Source organism: Oryzias latipes, chromosome 20 (assembly GCF_002234675.1).
Source record: "Oryzias latipes chromosome 20, ASM223467v1".
In the NCBI taxonomy this organism is placed as follows: domain Eukaryota; kingdom Metazoa; phylum Chordata; class Actinopteri; order Beloniformes; family Adrianichthyidae; genus Oryzias; species Oryzias latipes.
This window is the reverse complement of record NC_019878.2, coordinates 13,997,159-14,017,471: the sequence shown is the minus strand read 5'-3', so window position 1 is coordinate 14,017,471 and position 20,313 is coordinate 13,997,159. Positions and strand designations below refer to the sequence as shown.

General features: G+C 38.0%; 1 protein-coding gene across 1 annotated transcript in view; it reads right to left on the bottom strand.

Moving 5' to 3' along the window:
• Positions 1-20,313, bottom strand: part of LOC105356674 (trichohyalin-like) — a 33,640-nt gene that overhangs the window by 4,214 nt on the left and 9,113 nt on the right. The window contains exon 7 of the mRNA XM_023950398.1: positions 19,151-19,235. Coding sequence (XP_023806166.1) covers positions 19,151-19,235 — 85 coding nt within the window. The remainder of the gene's footprint in view (positions 1-19,150; positions 19,236-20,313) is intronic.

Sequence of the window (20,313 nt, the reverse complement as noted above, 5' to 3'; positions counted from 1 at the left end):
TCTTCATTTTAACCATCTTCATTATAACTTATTACTAAACTCAAAGATGGGTGAGCAAATGGGTTCCAGAAATCATTAAATCATATAAGAAAGTGCATCTAAAACAAGAAAAAAACATGCAAGCGTAGACAGGGAACATTAAGAGTACAAGAAGCCATTTAAGATTTTAACTGTTTATTAAAACTGTTTTGGGAAATGACAAACAAATGTTAGGGTCTCGTATCTTCAGACCCAGGGCTGACTAAGGAATGACTATTAAATTAACGACGGTGGATAATGGTGCTCTGTGCGAGCCGAAGAGCTCACTGCCCCCGCTTTACGCTCTTTCTTTCATGCCCCAATGAACCTGTCCAGTTAGCATTCTGAAAAAACCTTCTAAATACTTTATTGAAGACTTCTTAGCCCATTAAAGTACCACTGTACCTTCCCTATGTTAATTTTCTTGTAAAAGAGCAAGCTGGGATTTTCTATCAGAGCAGGGGTTTGGAAGACAGTCCCGTTTTGCTTCACTTGAGAAGATGCCTGCGCTCATTGAAACGCTAATAAATGGCATTATGGTTTCTGAAGATATGGTGGGGGAGCTAAGACACGCATGGGCGTAAACTTTTGGCCTTATTAGCCACAACTTAAAAAATTTATAAAGAAAAAAAACACTGGGGAGATGCTATGTGAACTGACACTTTGTTGTAAAAAGTTTACAAAATTGGCTAAAAACTATATAAATTATAAAATTTCAAAGCTGAAAAAAAAACAAAGTTTAAACTTTGGCCTCTTGTTTTAACTTCATAAAAACAAATCTAAAATTGTGACATGGCTTCTTAACTTATTGGTAATAGAATATAATCAGTGTGACAGTATATACGACTTCAATCCTACACAATTTTTTTCAATCTATCATTTGTTAAAATATAACTTGATTCTTGTAAGATATATTGTCTGCCTTGTTCTGGGTTGTACTAAAAAACAACAAATATCTCTATGGATTAACAAAGTATAATTAAATTGAGTATTTTTACTCATTCCACAAGTTTTGTCTTGTCAAATTTTGACTTTTTTCTTATATAATTATCTGTTTTTTTATTTTTTATGGTGGTCCTAATACTCTGTCATAGAATTCAACAGAAGAAAAAGAAACTAAAAGTATTACAATTCCAAACATATACCAACTGACAGCCTGCGGTCTGAATGACTGTCAAAGCAACTAATTTAGCTGTGCATAGGCAAGCACTTTTTTAAAGAAGCCTCATTTCCTGAAAATTACATTTACAAACTGGAGATAACTGCAAATGACCCTTGCAAATATTTTAATTTCACACCATAATGATGATACAAAGAACATTAATGAGAGAAATGCTGAAGTTTCCTTTGATCTCTTAAACTGTAAGTGGCCTTTATAAGCCGACTGCCGTGAGTTTCCTCCCCTACCGTAAAGAAACCAACAGCGCAGGCCCAAATTTGAAGCACAAGCCGCCTCTGAAAAAATCCAAACCGCTGTTTCTCCAGGATGATTTAAGCTCTTTTCTAGATGGTAATGTGGTCTTCAGCAGATCATGAATCATCACCACTGCTGAGACAACTGTGTGAGATTTATGAACTCGATGTGCGGGAGCAGCGAAGTACTGGGTGCTTGGCGTGATGCCTGTGTAAACATATGTTCCCCTGTTTACACGCAAACACGGATGAGTGCAATTAGCAGCCTAACCCAATCAGTGTGTATAATTACAGTCATTAGTGTCAAAGCCAAGCGGCCATGCTCTCTAAATCAGGCAATAAACTACAGGCTTTTCCCTTTTTGCTCCAGTCTCACTCATCTTTCTTATTTACTGCTCTCATTTAGCTGTAAATTTTATGCAAGACTTGCGTCTCCTCCTCTCACACAGTCTCCCTCTCTCTGTCACTTTAGTTCTGTGGTTTTGTACAAATCCTCTGCTGTGATCAGTGGCTGCTCTTAATTGAAAGCACATCGTTAGTGGTGCAACTGATAAAGCCTGATGTTTTATGAGCGCTTCCCCAGACGGATTATGTCATTGAGCAAGTGTTGCCAAAAGCAAACAACAAACTCTTTCAGTATTCCAGTTTTTTCTTTGATACATTTTTATAGAAATAGTCTATATTAAAGGTAAAATGTAAGCATTTTTCTATAAAGTGGAAAAGGTTGTTTAGTTATAGTACCTCATTCAGTTTTTTCTTCTATCATTACTGTATTTCTCATATAGACATTGTAATACTAATAATGATTAGTAGTTCTTAAAATTCTTAGCCAATATTTTAACAGGTTTCCTTCTATTTTTTCAAGAGAAAAATCTCTAAATTTATATATTAATCTTTTATTTATTTATTTGGAAAGTTAAAAATAAACAAGCACATACCCTTTAATAAAAAAAATGACATATTGAGCTTCTAAGCCATTCACACTCATATCCAAACCACAGAGGAGTTTCACTGATGATAATCTGACAAGTACAGATTGACAGGAAGATGAAACATCTGTTCTGCGGAAAACCCATTTACTGCCACATCTTCCTAGTCACATATCTACGGACATTTTTTTTAACCACTGTTTTCTGAGTTTACAAATATAATAAATAATAAACATTTTTTCAAAATGTAGATCAAGATGAGAAAGTAAAATGATCAAGTTGTGTCACCACACATTCATACAAACCTTTAAAATAAAAGAACTGTCATGTTTTTGATGTGTTTGAAAAAATTGAATCAATTCTTAAAAAAAAAAAACTATTTCCTCATGCTGCACAGGTGTAAAACAAATATTTTGGCAATTGCATATTCAATTTGTAATTTATCCTTTCTATATTGATTGCTATTTTAGATTTTGCAACATCCAAGGAGCACTTTAAATAGTGATTTATTTCTTAAATTTGTTGAATTCGATTTTTTGATTCTGTGCTAAACAAATTGGTTTAGACCATAAGATTTCAAACACTTTTTCCAGACTTTTTTGCAGGTGAAAAAAAAAAAAACACTTAATAAGAAGAAATGTGTAAGTAAAAACAAAAAAAAAAAGAAGAAATCTCTTTAGGACAGCCACAGATGAAATCAAAATTTACAGACAGCTGTCAGCTGCTAAGATATCCCCTTTGCCACTAGTAATGAAATTTACACACAGAATGTAAATGCCTGCCATGCAAATATTATACTCTGTTTCCTTATGGATGATTGAATTTAATATATATGGCTTTTTGGGTCTGTGTGTGTGTGGAAGTGATGTATAATAATGAAATGAATTAAGAATCTCCACAATAAAGAGAAAAGAGGAAACAGAGAGAATGATAGGGAGACACTAAAGAAGATGCTTTCATTCCCTGTTTTTATCTTGTTCTATGTTATTATATTCGCTCAATCAAAACCGCTCTTATGCGTACAGCTACTGTATATGAACTGCCTCTCTGCCTCTGCCCCACTCTCTTGCTCAATTGCAATTATGAGCGAAAGACAAAGAAAAACGATTCATCTTCCTGTCGCGGCCCCTTAATGATATCATTAAAATGACTGACAGCTTTAAAAAGCTTTGGGAACCTCACCCAGTCAAAACAAATCTGATCCGTTTTGGAAACAGAGTCTGGTGGTTCGTTAGGGGAGGGAGGGAGGGAAGGGAGGGAAGGAGTCGGTGGGGGATGCAACATAAGAAGGTGTATGTGTGTAAAATAGGGCGAGGTGTTTAATGAAGGGGGGGTCCGCACTGATGGTACACGGAGTCCTTCTGAAGCCAGTTGCCCGCACAAGCAGCCTTTCCCCCTGCAGTCACACCCTCCTTTCTCACTTCCATCCGATACCCAATCCCATCTGTGCCACATTCATTTTCGTGGCCTTAATGAACATAATAAATATATCTCCCCTCTATTGATGAATGCTATTTGACAGCTATGGGGGTGGCAAGCAGGAGAGGATAGGCAGTTGATTGGAGTGTAATCACCGTTAAAGGCACAGCATGAATAACGTATTCAGATTGAGAGAGACACAAAACACACACACACACACACACTTGTGCACAAGAATGCACAGGTGGCCTAGGCCCATAGGGTGTTTCATTCACAAGTTGGTTCTCCTGCTGTTTTTATCATCATGAGCTTTGTTCAGATTAGATTGCGTGTAAAGCAGTGAAACATGTCAGGGGACGCCTTTGTAGGATATGAATGGCAAACTTTGATCAACTGATGAGTTCACACTAATGCGCACACCTATATCTCTCTTGGTCCCTAATAATCCCTACCACACACTTACACAAGCTTGGATCTGGACCTGGGCAACACTATAAAGCAAAATTGCAACCTCAAAGTCCCCACATCAATCATCCTTTGATCCACTGTAAATGGATTTTTAATTATGATGACGCCGTTTTTAGGCCAGGACATAGTTTCTCCAAAGCGGCAGGAGTTCGTCACATGTTTGCCTGAGTTGTGAACATGACCACTGGCGCCTTGTTTCCCATCATTCCTTTGTTTACACTCTCTCCTGCTAGCTTACAGCCCCTCACAATCCCAAACATCCCAAAAAAAATGGCGAGACCTATCGGAGGTATCCAGCCATACAACTTTGAGCCAGATTCCAGCTTGGACGAGGAAAACCAAGACGTATACTGATCTAGTTGTCTGTCAGTGAATGCATTAGAATTGAGCCAAGCGGGGAGCTTGTGGCCTGCGTCACTGCTACAGGTTTCTTCCAACGGCATTTTTAATCTGTTCCTGATTATTTTTAATATAGAAATACTCATAAATGCAGTTTTAATCTTAATTTCCTTTATATATGTCCTGTATCATGAAAAAAATGCCACAAGAACATGTTAAAAACACTAAAAACCGGATTTTCCTTGGAGTATGTCTTTAAACATACTTTTTCTCTTTTCCGATCGTACTTTTCCACTCTGAACTTCTTCACCTTGAAGCGTTCCGCATCTCCCTCTTTCTGATCCACCAGTCTTTTCACTTCCGCCTTAAACGTGTCATTAGCCTCCTGAAGACGGCTGACAAAAGGAGGAAGATGCAGACGCACACTTCAAGAGAGAAATATACATAGAGAGGCAAACACCTATTACCATCAAGAGCCTCTTGTTAACACGGCAGACAAAATATTCTGCCACACAGCTGCGCTGGTGCACGTCTTTCCTGAACAGCCTTTTACTAGCAGTTCACACATTGTCTGCAAACAATCAGAGCGTACAGCAATAAAGTTCTTTAACTACAATTTTGGTTATTTATTCTAGAGAGCTTTAACTGTTTAGCCACTACCGTAAATTTTTGCCGGTGTTATAATTTCCCAATATATCAGACAGATATCCCATTATTCACAGTTTTTAGTGTTTTGGGCTGTTTGGGCATTGAGATTTTCATCTGAATTGCTGAAAGTAAAAAAATAAAAATAAAAAAACGGTTACGTCTTAACACAATTTTGAAATCTATAGCATATTTTTTCTGGATTTCAACAGCTTGTTTTTCAAGAAAAATTATTTAAGAGAAAGTTAAAAAAATAATAATCTACATTTAGAAAATTGTCCAACCACTTTCAGCTATTGACTATGACCCCTGATGGATAATATAGTAAAACTGAATATTTTAAAAGCCGTAATCATAACCTGTTTTTTTTTTCTTTTTAATTAATGAGATTGGATTTACCACCTTGATTGTGACCACCATGACCCCAGCCCTAACCATAGCACAATTTTCTTTTTCAACCTTGGAATTAGCTAAGATTTCTGAATAATAATAAAAAGAAAAGAAATAGCTAAAACTGGCAACATACTTTGGATCTTGTGAAATACTTAGAAGAAAAACAGCTTAAACAGAAGATCAAGTCAAAAACATGTTCCTACATGTTCAGACATCCAAATGTTGACATTTGGCTCACCCTCATGCCAAAGTTTTGCGCTGTGCGACTGCATTTCCTTGAGTTTTAATTTAGTGTCCCTTAAACCGCACAAGACAGTCATGCAATGTCCATAAAGGAAAAATATTTTTTATGACTACTTAGAAGTAAAAAAATAACTGTTAATACTTTGGTGTTCCTAAGTTTACACATTTTCCTCAGTTTAATGGCAAGATTTGGACTACCCCAAATGTAATAAAAGACTTTATTTAAACAGATCTTTTCAGATGCGAGTTATGCACGTTTTATATTGAGGGCAAATGTAGCATAATTGGAGATAAAGAAAACTAAAACATTAGATATAAGTGGAGCTGTAGTCACTGGGAAGAAAAGAAAATCAGGAAATAAATGTCACAATCGAGATACAATAGAAACATTATGAGAAATTGGGGAAATGAAGAATAATGGGGGATGAAAGACATGACATTTGCAGACACAGGTATAAATAGCAAAGTGAGCTTTTAGCAGGAGAGAAGGGAAGACGCAGAGAAGGGGGGAGTGCTGCAATAGACGAGGATAAGATTGGAGAAAAGGAAAAATGGGTGTGAAAACCGCGGCCGGATGGCCTTGGCCAAACTGCTGACTTTTTCATTTTGCTTATCAGTCAGGACCTTTCCAAGCCTAAACTCCGGGGACCCTGGCATATTACCCTTATCGCCATAGAAACACCTTGATATACCATCCCATCTTCCCACAAAGATTTGGACAAACATGGGAAAAGTTTCCAACATGCAGGCCATAATTTTGGTCCATAAAATGCCAAATGATTAACCTGAAATGTCAAAATATCAACTGCTGCTGTGAGATGAATATATATGGCTGTGGAAATCTGGAAAACACAGCATGGTTTAATCATAAAAAGAGATATGAGTAACAGGATTATGCTACATGTGATCAGTATTTTCAGAAAAAAATAAGGCTTTACTTTGGTATTAAGTCATTTTTGCAGCTTTTTTAGCATTTGTTTTTTTACCTTATGCACATTGGGAGTTTGATGGCGCAGCTTATTATCATTTTATTAGTCTAAGTGCCTAACAAACACCTGAAATCCCTACAGAACTGAAAAAAGGGGCATTACAGTTGGGGAGCAGATGTTAAACCAAAAAAGAAGGGGCTGAAATAATTTCCTCATGTAAGGTGGAACCTGGGACTGTGGACAAAATATAAACGCAACATCCAGAATGCAGCATTGATGTGTTGGACTGAGGTGTGGCTGCAAGACCATTTGTTTCCGTTTTCTGTCCAGTTTTCAGCCTACATGGGTGGACAAAATGTAACATGTGGTGTCAAAAAGGAGAAGGGATGACTGTGTTTGAGAACATCAGATAATGACATGTAACTGTGAAAGAATAAATCTGTAGATCAGCATCCGGGATGAGTATCTAACAGAAGCAGAATGTTCAAATGAAACAACAGAGTGTGCTCAGTCAGAGGCTCCTTCAGCTGCACCACAGCACAGAAGATCATTTCAACCTGCAACAAATACAAAGACGTAACTTTTAAAAAACAGATCTAAACACATAAAAATTTCAAATTTGATTAAGTATTTCAGAAGTGTAAGCAACTTTTTTTTCTGAAGACAAATAATTCTTGGTTAGACAATTTTTCTTACCCATTTGGCATTATGGATTTTTTTTTTTGCTTATTTATTTATTTTTTCATATTTTAAGAAATTTTTACTTATTTTTAGGGTAGCTGTTTTTACAGACCAACTATTGTCAAGATTTTACTGTATTTAAAAAAAAGAAATATTATTATGACACCTTATATTACATTGTAACTAAGAAAGAACCCTATCTTACATGAAGTGGTGCAATAACATCACATTAAAATGATTTGATTTTAAAGAACAAACTAATTTAGAGCACCAATGCTTATCATATTTGTCAGCAGGGATATAAATATTTGAATTCTGTTTGTCATTTCTTTTCTTTTTGTCACATGCGCTGACATGTCTTATTCAAATAGTTATATGGAGATTTCAGTGTCAGGAACATCGCTACACAAACACAGCAACTCACACCTTTCAGAAGCTCAAACAGCAAAAACCTAACGAGAGAAAAAAAAAAGACACTAATAAGACATGCACAACCACAGGCATGAGCACATGCACACACTGCCAGAATCTGTGGCATGCTGTAATGACAGTAATTACCTGTGGTCTCACATTAACATCTCCCTCCTGACTGTCTGACTGGCTCGGCTGGTGTAGGGGTGTAAATCGCGGCGCAAGTTTGATGTTGTGATTAGGACTAAATTACACATCATCACCCTGTTTCCACTAGTGTCAGGAGAAGCAGCGAAAGGGTGTGTGACGAAGAGGGGGCGAGTATGAGAGACAGACAGAAGGACATTTAGAGAAAAAGGGAACAGGACAAGGAGGCTCAACTGCAGGAGGGGGGGAGGAAGAGGAGAGAGCTAGCATACCTGCTTAACATTTAGATTGGTTTTGTTGCACAAATATTTTAGTAGATGATGGGGGGCTAAAAGGGGCAACAAAATGCATTTATAACCACATTTGGGGGTACTACTGGTCCTTTCAGCTTTATGCAACTGAAAAATGAGTCGACTACTGCAATGCTGCAGAAGGATTTGGAATCTTTACAGCTTCTGAACCAGCATTTATCATTTAGATTTATTTTATCAACGTACGGCTGATCTGTCCAGTCCACAACCCACACGTGTCACCATGAACCAATACAAGGTGGACTTTCAAAACTCATTTACTACTTTTTACATATTTTTTTAAATAAAAAAACTAATAATCATTACAATGTTTAAAGACCCACTCCAAAAAAAACTGTGGTTTTCTTATTTTTTTTTATTTCTGTCGCAAGAAAAAGTGTAAACAAAGGGATCATGGGAACTGTAGGGAGAATTACCTGCAAACAACTAAAAATTTCTGATGATCTACTGACGCTCTGCAAGAACTATGCCCAAGAAAAAGACGTTTTTTTGGGCTAAGAACGGCATATTGATTACTAAAACACACTGGGATTGCTTTGAAAACAGATCAAAAGATGAATGGAGTGAGACTTTAAGCAAAAATGTAAAAAAGAAAACAAAAGGTTTTATCTTTCTGTTTCCCAATGAGCTGTATATATGTACACAACGTATTCGGACTATATGTCGCTCCGAGTACAAGTCGCAGCTGCCAAAAATATGTTATATAAGTTGCGTTAAAGTATAAGTTACACTTTGGGGGAAAAAAATGCTGGAACAAGAACGGATATTTAATCGTGATAGGCAAATTATAATAACAAAATGGATAACAATAATAGACTGAACATCTGCAAGCTTCACTACTGTTACATTTTGATGCTTATTGAACACAACATAAAAAAAAATGTATTCAGATAACAATATCACAAAGAACACACTAACAAGTCAACTAAACTGTTTATATCACTTCAAATCACTGAATTCATTGAATTTCTTTATCCTCCTTTCGATTTGGAACACTTTCGCCAAGCCTTGCATAAGACTGAGCGCTGCTTCTTCTTCTTTTCCATTGCTGTCAGTCGCCAGTACTGATACACACACCTACAGTGCCTTTTAGCAGTTGTAGCTATATTTTTTAAGTCACATATAAGTCGCACCTGAGTATAAGTCGCACTCCTAGCCAAACTATGCAAAAATATGACCTACATTCAAAAAAGTACGGTGGATGTAAAAATAATAAAACAGTTTGCTAGTATAACATGCTATGAAAAAAGGTATTATTTTACCAAAATTGAGAAAATGGACAATAGCCATGTTACAAAAAACTAAACGTGGGACGTTTGTGATATAAAAGTGGGGAATAAAATCTGTATAAAGTCATGTAGTGATTCTGCTTGTTGTGTCTCCCCATCATCAAAGCACTAAAGCTGAATTCAAGACACTACTCTGTTCCACTCAGCTCATCAGAGCACATCCTCTGATCAAATTAATGAACACATTTATTGTTAAACACATTTTTATAAAACTTTCATTCATTCTGTCTAATTAAAAGACCCAACAGGCCTGAAATAACTTAAATATGCATACTTATCAGTCACAAGGTCTGAATTAAAGATCTTTTTGTGCACGGGGATGTGCGCTGCGTGTGTGCATGATTGAAAAAAATGTATGCGGCTTTCGAAGCAGGCCTTCTCACTCTATGGTTAATGGTGGTAATCATGGCGTGACCCAACATTAAGACAGCGTGCGTGTGTTTGTGTGTGTCCTCACTCTCCCTAATGGTGACGATGATGACATGTTCTCCATTAGACTAGTCAGTGGGCCACAGCAGATCTAGCATATTAATGATGCTGATGATGGCTTCTTTAATTACCTTCGTCTGCTGCAGCATAGCCTGACTCCTTTACTCGATTCCTTTCATCACGCTCTTTCCTACGCATGCTGCTGGGTTGTTTATCAGTGGCTCCCATTACTAAAATCCCCTATCTGGCATCTGGTGTGCATGAACACAGACACATTATCAGCCTTGCTTTTTTGACCAGTTATATGCTTGGTGAAGTCCCTCATCCACTTAAAATTGTATCTGCACAGATGTGAGGTGTACACAGTACTGTTACATCTACCTTTAACTTTTTAATTTTTGCATATCATTTAAAAAATGTTAGTTTTAATGTTAGTTTCATGGAGCCTAACACTGACAACTAGTATTAAATTACAGTTAAATGACATTACTGGGCTGTAGTATTAGGTGCATCTGAAACCTGATTTCTTTGAGAAATCTGGTTACAAGAGGAATCGCTATACCTGTTTAACCCTTGTACTATCTTAGATGACCCCACCCTTACATTGACGTGTTCTTCCTACCATGACAAAGGTGGATAAAGGTGGAAAGATTTCATGTAATCCATGGACACCAGTGAAGATCACAAACCATTGAAGAAAAAAGGTTCAGAGCACTGTCTAGTGGGTCGAGATGACCCAACTCCCAATGTTAAAGTGCCTAGGATAGCACAAGGGTTACAAAACATCCACTACCTGACAGGCACATCATTCAACATTTTAACTTATGTTGATCTATTATAAAAACGTTTTCAGTGGTCTTTTAATCATGATTATGCCTTTTTTAGTCAAAAAAATAACAGCAAAAAAGGGTTGTTTTTAGGACATAGTTTCTGCAGAGCAGCAGTAGAAATTCATCTCAGAGTGATGTGTGGGACAACAGACACAGAGTAAGCCCGCTCCTACTTCCCATCATTTATCTGTTTATATGTTCTCTCCCTAATTTACACCCCCTCACATCCTCAACCTAACATTACCGGTGTAACAAAAATGGGGAGCAACATCGGAGGTATCCAGCCGTACAGTTTCGGACCAGATGCCGGCTCAGACAAGGACAACAAAGACGCACATGAATCTTTTTATCTGAAAGTGGATGCATCTGAGTGGAGCGGAGAAGGAAGCTTGTGGCTTGCCAATAACATGTTTAAAAAAACAAAAATTTTATTTAATCGGAGTGGGTTTTTAATGCAAATTTGCTCGTCGATTAAATTCCTCTAATTCTAACATTAAGATGGGCATCCAGCACTGGATAAAGTGTGGCGACAAATACTGTTGCATACAACTACCTTAGCCTGGCGTATATATGTTTATGTTTTTTGGTCATGAAAAAATGGTTGTAACAATATTTTTGTCAGAAATATATATATTTATATTGATTTAAAAAAAGTATTTGTTTTTATTTTAAGTGCTGTGAGGATCTTGCTCTTCATAATGTTGTGATTCTGCAAGAGTTAGCACAAACACTTCAGATCACAAACAGGTATCTACCAAACAGATTTCTCTTTATGTGCACATTTATTTACCTTTAAATGTTGCAAATGAAAAAATATTTAAACTTGAAAGGATTTTTAAGTATTTTTTTCTATATGATTGACTTACAAAAACTAAGGATACTTTCTGTCAACCATTATAAAGATTCAATTCATAATATGACAAGAAGGTCCCATTTACTTCTGCATGTCCTGGATCTACAGCAGAAGCAAAGTGTGTTTGAAAGAGAATATAAGCAAGAGATAGAAGGAAAATCCAGTACACAGGCAACACAAGGAAACACGCTTTGTTTGGCCTCCTGGCTGTCCATTCCATCTCTCAAATGAATTAAAGAACTGTAGCTTAATGAGCCATGCGGGATGGTGATGCCGCACACAAGCACGCGTCGAACAAATTCAAAGTCCATTCCATGGTTTAACAGCCAGACAATTGAAGCACTTCTCTTTATTCATCTAAACAAATGAGCCTTATTTGTCTGTCCTCATTTCATCATCATCAAACCTGCATGTGTGTGTGTTTCTGAGCATGTAAGTGTAGTGATCTAGACAAGGTCATTTTAAGCTAATTAGACCAGGTTGGATGTTTTATTAGATTATTTTAGGACCAAAAAAAGCCCTATAACTTTTTAAGAAAGAAAAAAAAAAAAAAATTAAAATTGTAAATTTTTGCACATTAAAATACACATTACAAATAAGTCCAATTAGACAAATTAATCCATTTATTTCACTATTTATTTTATTTCACTATTAAAGGCTGGAGATGCTGGAGAAATAAACTCCTAAATTCTAAAAGAATATCTTCTCAACCACAATTTTACTTTAAAATAAGTCTAACACAATGAAAATAATTGGGTCAGTTAAGAAAAATTTAACAATTAAAAAGTATAAGAAACAAAACTGCTGTGCATTGTAACACCATTAATTACATATACTAAACAAACCTGGCCTGCAATGACCTCAATTTCTGAGTCCAACTGGCATTTGTGGCAAAAGTTTGTATTCCATCTTTCATAATGAGTAAAGAAAACAAATTCAAAATTCTAATTCAAAAGGCGCATTTAGAGATAAATGTGTGCAACGAAAAGCACAAATGATCATTAAAGTGTTGCAAACAGAGTTTGAGCTTTTCATCTGGCAGTGAAAAAAAAAAACAACTTATGGAAGTTTTTTGAAATATTTTTTTCTTAAAGATTTTAACCAGAAACCAGCCTCTCTTTTTAATCAGTTGGCAGGCACCACACTGATTTGCAGGGATTAAAATGTTCCCTGATATTGTATTTTCAAATATTACAAAGCACTAAAGTCCCCCGTGAACATTTTAATGGGGTAAAAAACATTTTGGGTGAACTAAAACCAAATTTTAGACAAATTAGGAAAAAAAAAAACTCTAATAAACTTTTCCGAAAACTTTTTTTTCCAATTCTCATTAAGTCAGTTTGAAATCTTTGACTCTGCTAAAAGAAGTTGAGGTAAACACATTAATGACTGTGATTGTGTGAGTTTGTGTGACACTGAGAAATAGGAAGGAGAAGGGCCTGATATGATCAGTCACAACACATGCCTCATGTTTACTATGACTTTTATTTGAACTGGACTCACGCAGAGGAACAGGATTGACTGAAATCCATGTATGCGTCCGTCTGACTGTCTGTGTGTCCGTGCTGAGCGGCATGCAAACAAGCACAAAGCTGACCGTCGAGATAAAACTCCAAGCGTCTTTGGACCAGGAAAGAGCTAACGCCCCCCAAAAGAGCGGCATAAAAAGTATGCCACACACAAACCAAGCAACCACTGCACATATAAAGACATAGACACAGAGGAGACAGAGCTATCCGAGGTTCAGCTTCTGTGCACCAAAGCAATTTGTAATATAGATTTCCTCTACAGGCCACCGTAGTGTACCATTTACCATTTAAAATCCTTTGATTTTTTTTCACTGGTGGATAATTCGTCTCTAGTGAGTCAATACCAGAGATTGGGACTCTAATGAAGGAGTTATAGCCACAATGGTCATCACACTTTTAAACACACTCTGAAGTCAAATTCTTTGAAAAGCTCATCTCATGTTGACATGATGGAGGCAGCTCCAATGTATGGAGTAGGTTAATTGTACAGGAGTCATCCCGCCGTCAACAAAGAAGTTAGTTATTCCCATCTTTACATTTTTTTTAATGCACCGTATTTATCGCACTATAGTGAGCACCAGATTATAAAGTGCAACATCTAGTTTCAAACTTATGTCATATGTAAGGCGCACCGAACTATAAAGCAGATTAAGCAAGACAAAAGAGTTAGAGAAACAGTGTATACTCTTTGTTGGTAATGTCAGGGGTCAAACGTTTCCTGTAAGTCTTCTCAAGGTTTTCACAAACTGTTGCTGGTATTTTGGCGCATTCCTCCATGCAGATCACCTCTGGAGCAGTGATGTTTTGGGCCTGTCGCTGGGCAACACAGAATTTCTACTCCAGAATTTCAACTCCAAGATTTTCTATGAGATTGAGATCTGGAGGCTCCTTGAGTGTGTGTGTGGGATCGTTGTGACGCTGTAAGACCCAGCCATGTTTCATCTTCAATGCCCTTGCTGACGGAGGGAGGTTTTCACTCAAAATCTGATGATGCATGGCCCCATTTATTCTTTCCTTTAAACAGTCAGTCGTCCTGGTCCTTTTGCTGAAAGACGGCCACAAAGCATGATGTTTCCACCCCCATGCTTTACAGTACGTGTGGTGTTCTTTGGATCCAACTCAGCATTCTTTCTCCTCCTTACCAAAAAGTTCTATTTTGGTTTCATCTGCCCATAGGACATTCTCCCAATCATATTCTGGATCATCCAACTGCTCTCTAGCAAACTTTAGACGGGCCTGCACATTTATTGGTTTTAGCAGGAGGACACATCTGGCACTCCAGGACTTGAGTCCCTGGCGGCGTAGTGTGTCACTGATTGTAGCCTTTGTTACTGTAGCCCCAGCTCTCTGCAGGTCATTCACAAAGTCCTCCTATGTGGTTCTGGGATTTTTGCTCACTGTTCTTGTGATTATTTTGACCCTACGGGGGGAAATCTTGCGGGGTGCCCCTGATGAAGGTGGTCAGTGGTCTTGTATGTCTTCCATTTCCCAATAATTGCTCCCACAGTTGATTTCTCCTCATCAACCTGCTTACCTACTGTAGATTCAGTCTTCCAAGGCTGGTGCAGGTCAACAATTTAGTTTCCGGTGTCCTCAGACAGCTCTTTGGTCTTGGTCATGGTCGAGTTTGGAGTGTGACTGTTTGAGGTTGTGGACAGGTGTCTTTTTTATAGATAAAAAGTTCAAACAGGTGCCATTAATACAGGTAATGAGTGGAGGACAGAGGATCCTCTCACAGAGGAAGTTACTGGTTTGTGAGAGCCAGAAATCTTGCTTGTTTTTTAGGTGACCAAATACTTTTTTCCACCATAATTTACAAATAAATTCTTTAAAAATCAGACAATGTGATTTTCTGGATTTTTTTTTTTTCATTTTATCTTTCATAATTGAGGTATACTTATAGATAAAATTACAGGCCTCTCATCTTTTCAAGTGGGAGACCCTGCTCAATTGGTGGCCGAGTAAATACTTTGTTGCCCGCAGTAAGGCATTATGGAATATTGGGGTGCACAGTTGTTTTTTGATAAATATCAAGCCTTGTAAGTGTGCATTTTGTGGGGAAAATATGGTAGCCCTTGTTATGCATTTTGTTGTAACAAGGGTCCAAGATGTCATCAGAGAGTAGATATGTATAAAGACCTTAACCATTTGACAGTTTTTTTCTAAATTTGTTTATGTTGTTCAACACTGTTTGTTTTCAGTTTTTTTGTTTGTTCTTGATGATTATTTCAACAACAGCAGCAATACTAAATTTAGAACTGCACTATTTAGCCGATGCTCATGTTTGACTCTATTTCACAAGGGGTTTATGCATCTTTTGTGCAGTAACGTGTTCCCTAATAAGGGTGGAGCTTCAGTGGAGTCCCTTCCCACAGCTTTTGCCTTGCTTACTGGAATAATCAAACTAATACAAGTTCTCTGGCTGCTGGACGATCATGACTATCAAAGTTTGCTTGAGGTTGTCCGCCATCCAGCTGCTTCTCAATATCATCTTGAGTGGCAGCCCTTACATTACAATTATCGATATTTTGTGTGTTTTCACACATGTGAACAATGTCAAACACAGGGATTTTGCCTTTACTTTTATGATAAAAGTTTATAATTATTAAAAGCCACAGATTGCACACACTGCTGTTCTGAGATTGATCATTTTAATCGGGCATTCCACTTTGATGGTCCACGCTGCGGCCTCTCTTCGTGTCTCAGATGGGTCTTTATCGTGTGGAGTAACCCATATCTTGTTTCTGTGTGGCCCTGTGATGACTGGCATCCTGCTGGGGTGTACCTGCTTTCACACTCAGTAAGAATGAAGAAAGCAACCTTTCTAAGGCTCTGAACAGAGGCGGCTTGAGTGTGTTTTAAAAACGAATAGATGGATGATCTTTAATGCTTTATGCGGCACGTTTGGCATGAGAGACTCTGTCGTGCCATGCAACATTTCTGATCAGAGAAGACAGAGAATAGAAGGCCAGCCACAGTGCAAAGACTGAGATGAAAGGTTTTTTTCAACAGTCGTGAAATAGTTCAAGAACTATTTTTGAGCTCTGGCCCAACAGCTGACTGACAATCAACTGGCTTTAGAAGGTTTCTCTGCCAGCCCTGAGCAACCAAAATCATCAAACCCAGGTGCTCTAAACATAATGTGAGAAACTGAAGCAGAAAAGATGAGTAAAGAGAAAGACGGGGAAATGGGAATGAGAAAAAAAACGAAATGAAGAGTGGTGAAACCGAACAAGAAAGGGGAAGAAACAAAGGCCTCAGAAAAATAAAGGGAAAGAAATTAACACAAAATGGAAAATTAAGATCTGAGAGACTCTCACAGATCAATGAAGCTTAAGATAGAATTCAAAGTTATTTTAGGTGTAAGTGAACATCACTCGCTCATTCGGATTTTACCCTTAATTATCCATTCTGTCTTTGTACAGCAGCGGCTCAGTGCTGAAAACTGCGCTCCCATGAGATTCCCTTCCCCTCCAAGCCAGAACATTAGGGAATATCAAGGAATATTACACACAGGAATTAATGCTCAAAATCACCTTTCTAGGTTTAGGTTCCTCTCACAACCCTCCCTCTCTTAGACAAGATAATCCAGGCTCTAGCACCGGATATATGCCACTAATCATCCAAAAGGTTTGGGGGGGGGGGGGTATGGAGGATGGGAAGGAAAGGTAAGAAAGACCTTGGGGGAAAAGGAATGAGAGAAGAGAGATTATCAGCATTCATGTTTATGCTATACAGTAAACTTGCTCCGATCATTTGACCCAAAATGAGTCAGGTCAGCAGCTAAAAGACAAACATCAATAAACTTACTGGTGGGGGGATATGATAATTACATATAAAGAGAGGTTTGTTACTCAAATTATTTACAAGCGCTTGTGTTTGCATGCTTTCTCTCTCTGCCTCGAGTTACTGAGCAACAGCCTGGCAGAGATATTCGCTGAGCTCTGCCACCTGTTTCTCCAGCCATTCAGCACAGAACTGTATACCAACAAAAATGCCCTTGTTTTATTTCTAAATAAAAACTACAAAAAAAGTACATCTTGGTGCCACTAAGCAGGAATTCATCTATCCTCCCAAAAAGTCAAATGTAACAAAATGATATGAATTCCATTAGTGTTCCTAAAAACAAACACGGGCGTGTCACTCAGCTATTAAGTGTTAAAATAGGCCCATAAGAGTGAGAGTATATTTGCGTGTGGGTGTGTGTGGCAGCCAAGCTAAGGGAATGTGAAGGGGATCAATATGGAGGGGTCTATTTCTGCCACGCAACTGTGTGCCTGTGTGTGCTCTGGTCCATTTGTGTCTATGAGCGTGTGTGCGAGCGAGCCTGTGCGTGCCGGCTGCCCTGGCTACAGGAGAATCGATACGACAAATGATTACCATTTCCACAAACCTCCCTCCACAGCGTCGCTTCGACCGCTCTTGAGCCTCAACACCCCCACCCGCTCTCCACACGCACACGGAAACCAAAACAAACCGCGCCACCCTTGACCCACACTGTACCTTGTAAGCTGAAATAAGAATAAGAAATTACACTTTTACTAATAGCGAAGCAAAATTAGTTACACCTTTTAAAGGTCGAAGTTTTCTGCACATGAACCACAACTAACATTTAATGGATATTAAAGTAAAAAAGGAAAAACGGACTAGTAGTCACCATATAAGTATATGTAAGATAAAAACACACAAATATAAACACTTTTTTTTTCATCTTTCAATGGAAGTTTTCAGAAAGATATGCTGATGAAAACTGACTAATGACCAAACTAGACATATCATTTCAAATGAGTTCATTTCTCTTCAAATCAAAAACATTTATACAGTGTGGAAAATATAGAAAACCAGTCCTGAATTAAACTCCAACAGTGAAAGTAGGCTGCTCACCAAATCACTGACTAAATGTCTGAGCAGCAAATTTAAAGCTAATTTTAATACAGCAAGTCAGTGCCTGCGAAAGCTTAAGCACAACCAGACAGCCAAAACAAAAAAGAAAGAAAAGACTTGATAGATTGCTCCATGGAGACAGCATATGATAGGAAGAACAGAGTGGGAGAGGGAAAGGGTAGAAAGAGAGGAGGCATCCTGTGGAGAAAGGGGGGGATTTCCCACAGCACAGATGGAAGCCATTAGTACCGTGTTGTTGCTTAAAAACCTTTCATGTCTTTGCACTTATTAGATAATACTGGGTTAACAGTAAACAGCATGTTTCGGCAAATGGATCTAATATGCAGACACAGCGATTGTTTTACCACGTAGTACCTAAAACTGGCTTAAATGTCATAAAATGTAATAATTCAGAATGTAGCCTATAAAGTCGCCATACTGAGTTTTAAATTGTCGGTTGACGACGAGTATGTTCCATAGCTCAATTTAACCAAGAAACTCCCTGAGATGGAGACTTGCAGTGAGGTCATGTTGAAGCCAAAGCCACAACCACAACTATGTGTGCACAAACAGGCGCACATAAACACACACACACACACACACACACATACGGGTGGGTGAAACATGCTTGCTGATGTCATCACCACAGCTTTGGTAACACACAAGGATCAAGCAGGGGTCTCCCCTACGAACTCTGAACTCCATCACCTTCAATCTATTGTCTCTCCATATATTTTCTCCATATACTTGATAGTAAATACAAAGTATTGAATGCAATCAAATAAAAAGAATAATTACTGACTTAAAAGTGAAGGTGATTATGGCTGCTCTGTTCCACACATGTTCAGCAAAAAAAAAAAAAAAAGACCTTCTGTGCACAGCACATAAAAGGTCTAAATGTTTTTGATTACTGAGCTTATCCAGGGGAGCATGGGAACCAGGGTGGGAGAGGGTGTTTCTTTCCCCTCTTTTCCTCTTCTACCTTCTTACCTTATTTTCTCCTCCGCTAGCTTCCCCTCATTTAGGCACCCCTCCATCCGCCTCGCCTCTTCTGCACCAACTGCCAACTCCTCCACTGAGCAGGAGACAGGGAGAGACAACAGAGGAAGAAAAGTGTGAGATGAAGAGCAACAGTTCACTGCAGGCACACTTGCTTAAAATTCATTTGAATTCAAATGGTCATCTGGCAGACCAAAAAATAAATAAAAAATAGCCACATAATATCATAATATAATATAATAATAATAAACATGTTTGCTATACAGAAATAATCACGAGAACAAACATGAAAAAATATATCACAACCTCCAGCAAGCCCACCCCCCAATTAGGATTGATTCACAGAGTTTGCCTAAACAGAAATGATTATTGATTCTCAAAAAGTACAGTGGAAAAACATGAGTCACTTTGGAATCCAAAAATAAATAAAAAAAGCTCTTCCCCACAGGAGAGCTGAGCGACTTTCTGAAGCAGAGAGAGGAGGAACGGACACGTTTTACTGCTTCCACTTGAACACGGAAGCAGTTGTTCTGCAGAGACAAAAGAGGGGCTCCCCGCTTTGGTCAATAGATGGCACTCTTTACCTTGAGCGAGCTACTTGAGCCTCTGACTGCAGCCCTTCAATCACGTTCCCTTCTAAGCCGTCTCCTCCATCTTCATGCAATAAAACTCCATTGTCCTACACCAAGTAATTTAGCACATTGAGTGGATACATAAACCACGACTCAAGCTTTTTGGTTAGGTTTGGTTTGCCGGACCTTTATGGTTTCAATTAAAATTTTAAGATTTGCTACCTTCTCTTTTTCTTCTTCCTCCATGCACTGTTTTGAGTCAGTGTTTCTTCAAACCTCCTAAAACCTTTTCACAAAATTCCTTACTCATTGAATATAGCATAAACCGTCAGCCATCGGTGGCCAGGGCTAGTGAAGATTGAGAGGGTGGGCACACTGAATATGGAGAGGGTGTGTGTGTGTGTGTTAAATACTTACAGGACAAACCTTCACTATGTGTATTTGACCGAGCAAAATAGAAAAAGAGAAAATGTTAAGTGCATTTTTGTTACCCTTTTAAAGCTACACGCTAGCACTGTGTTTTTATCGAAAAGACCAAAATAAATAAATAAAAACACTCAGCTAGAACCATTAAAATAACAA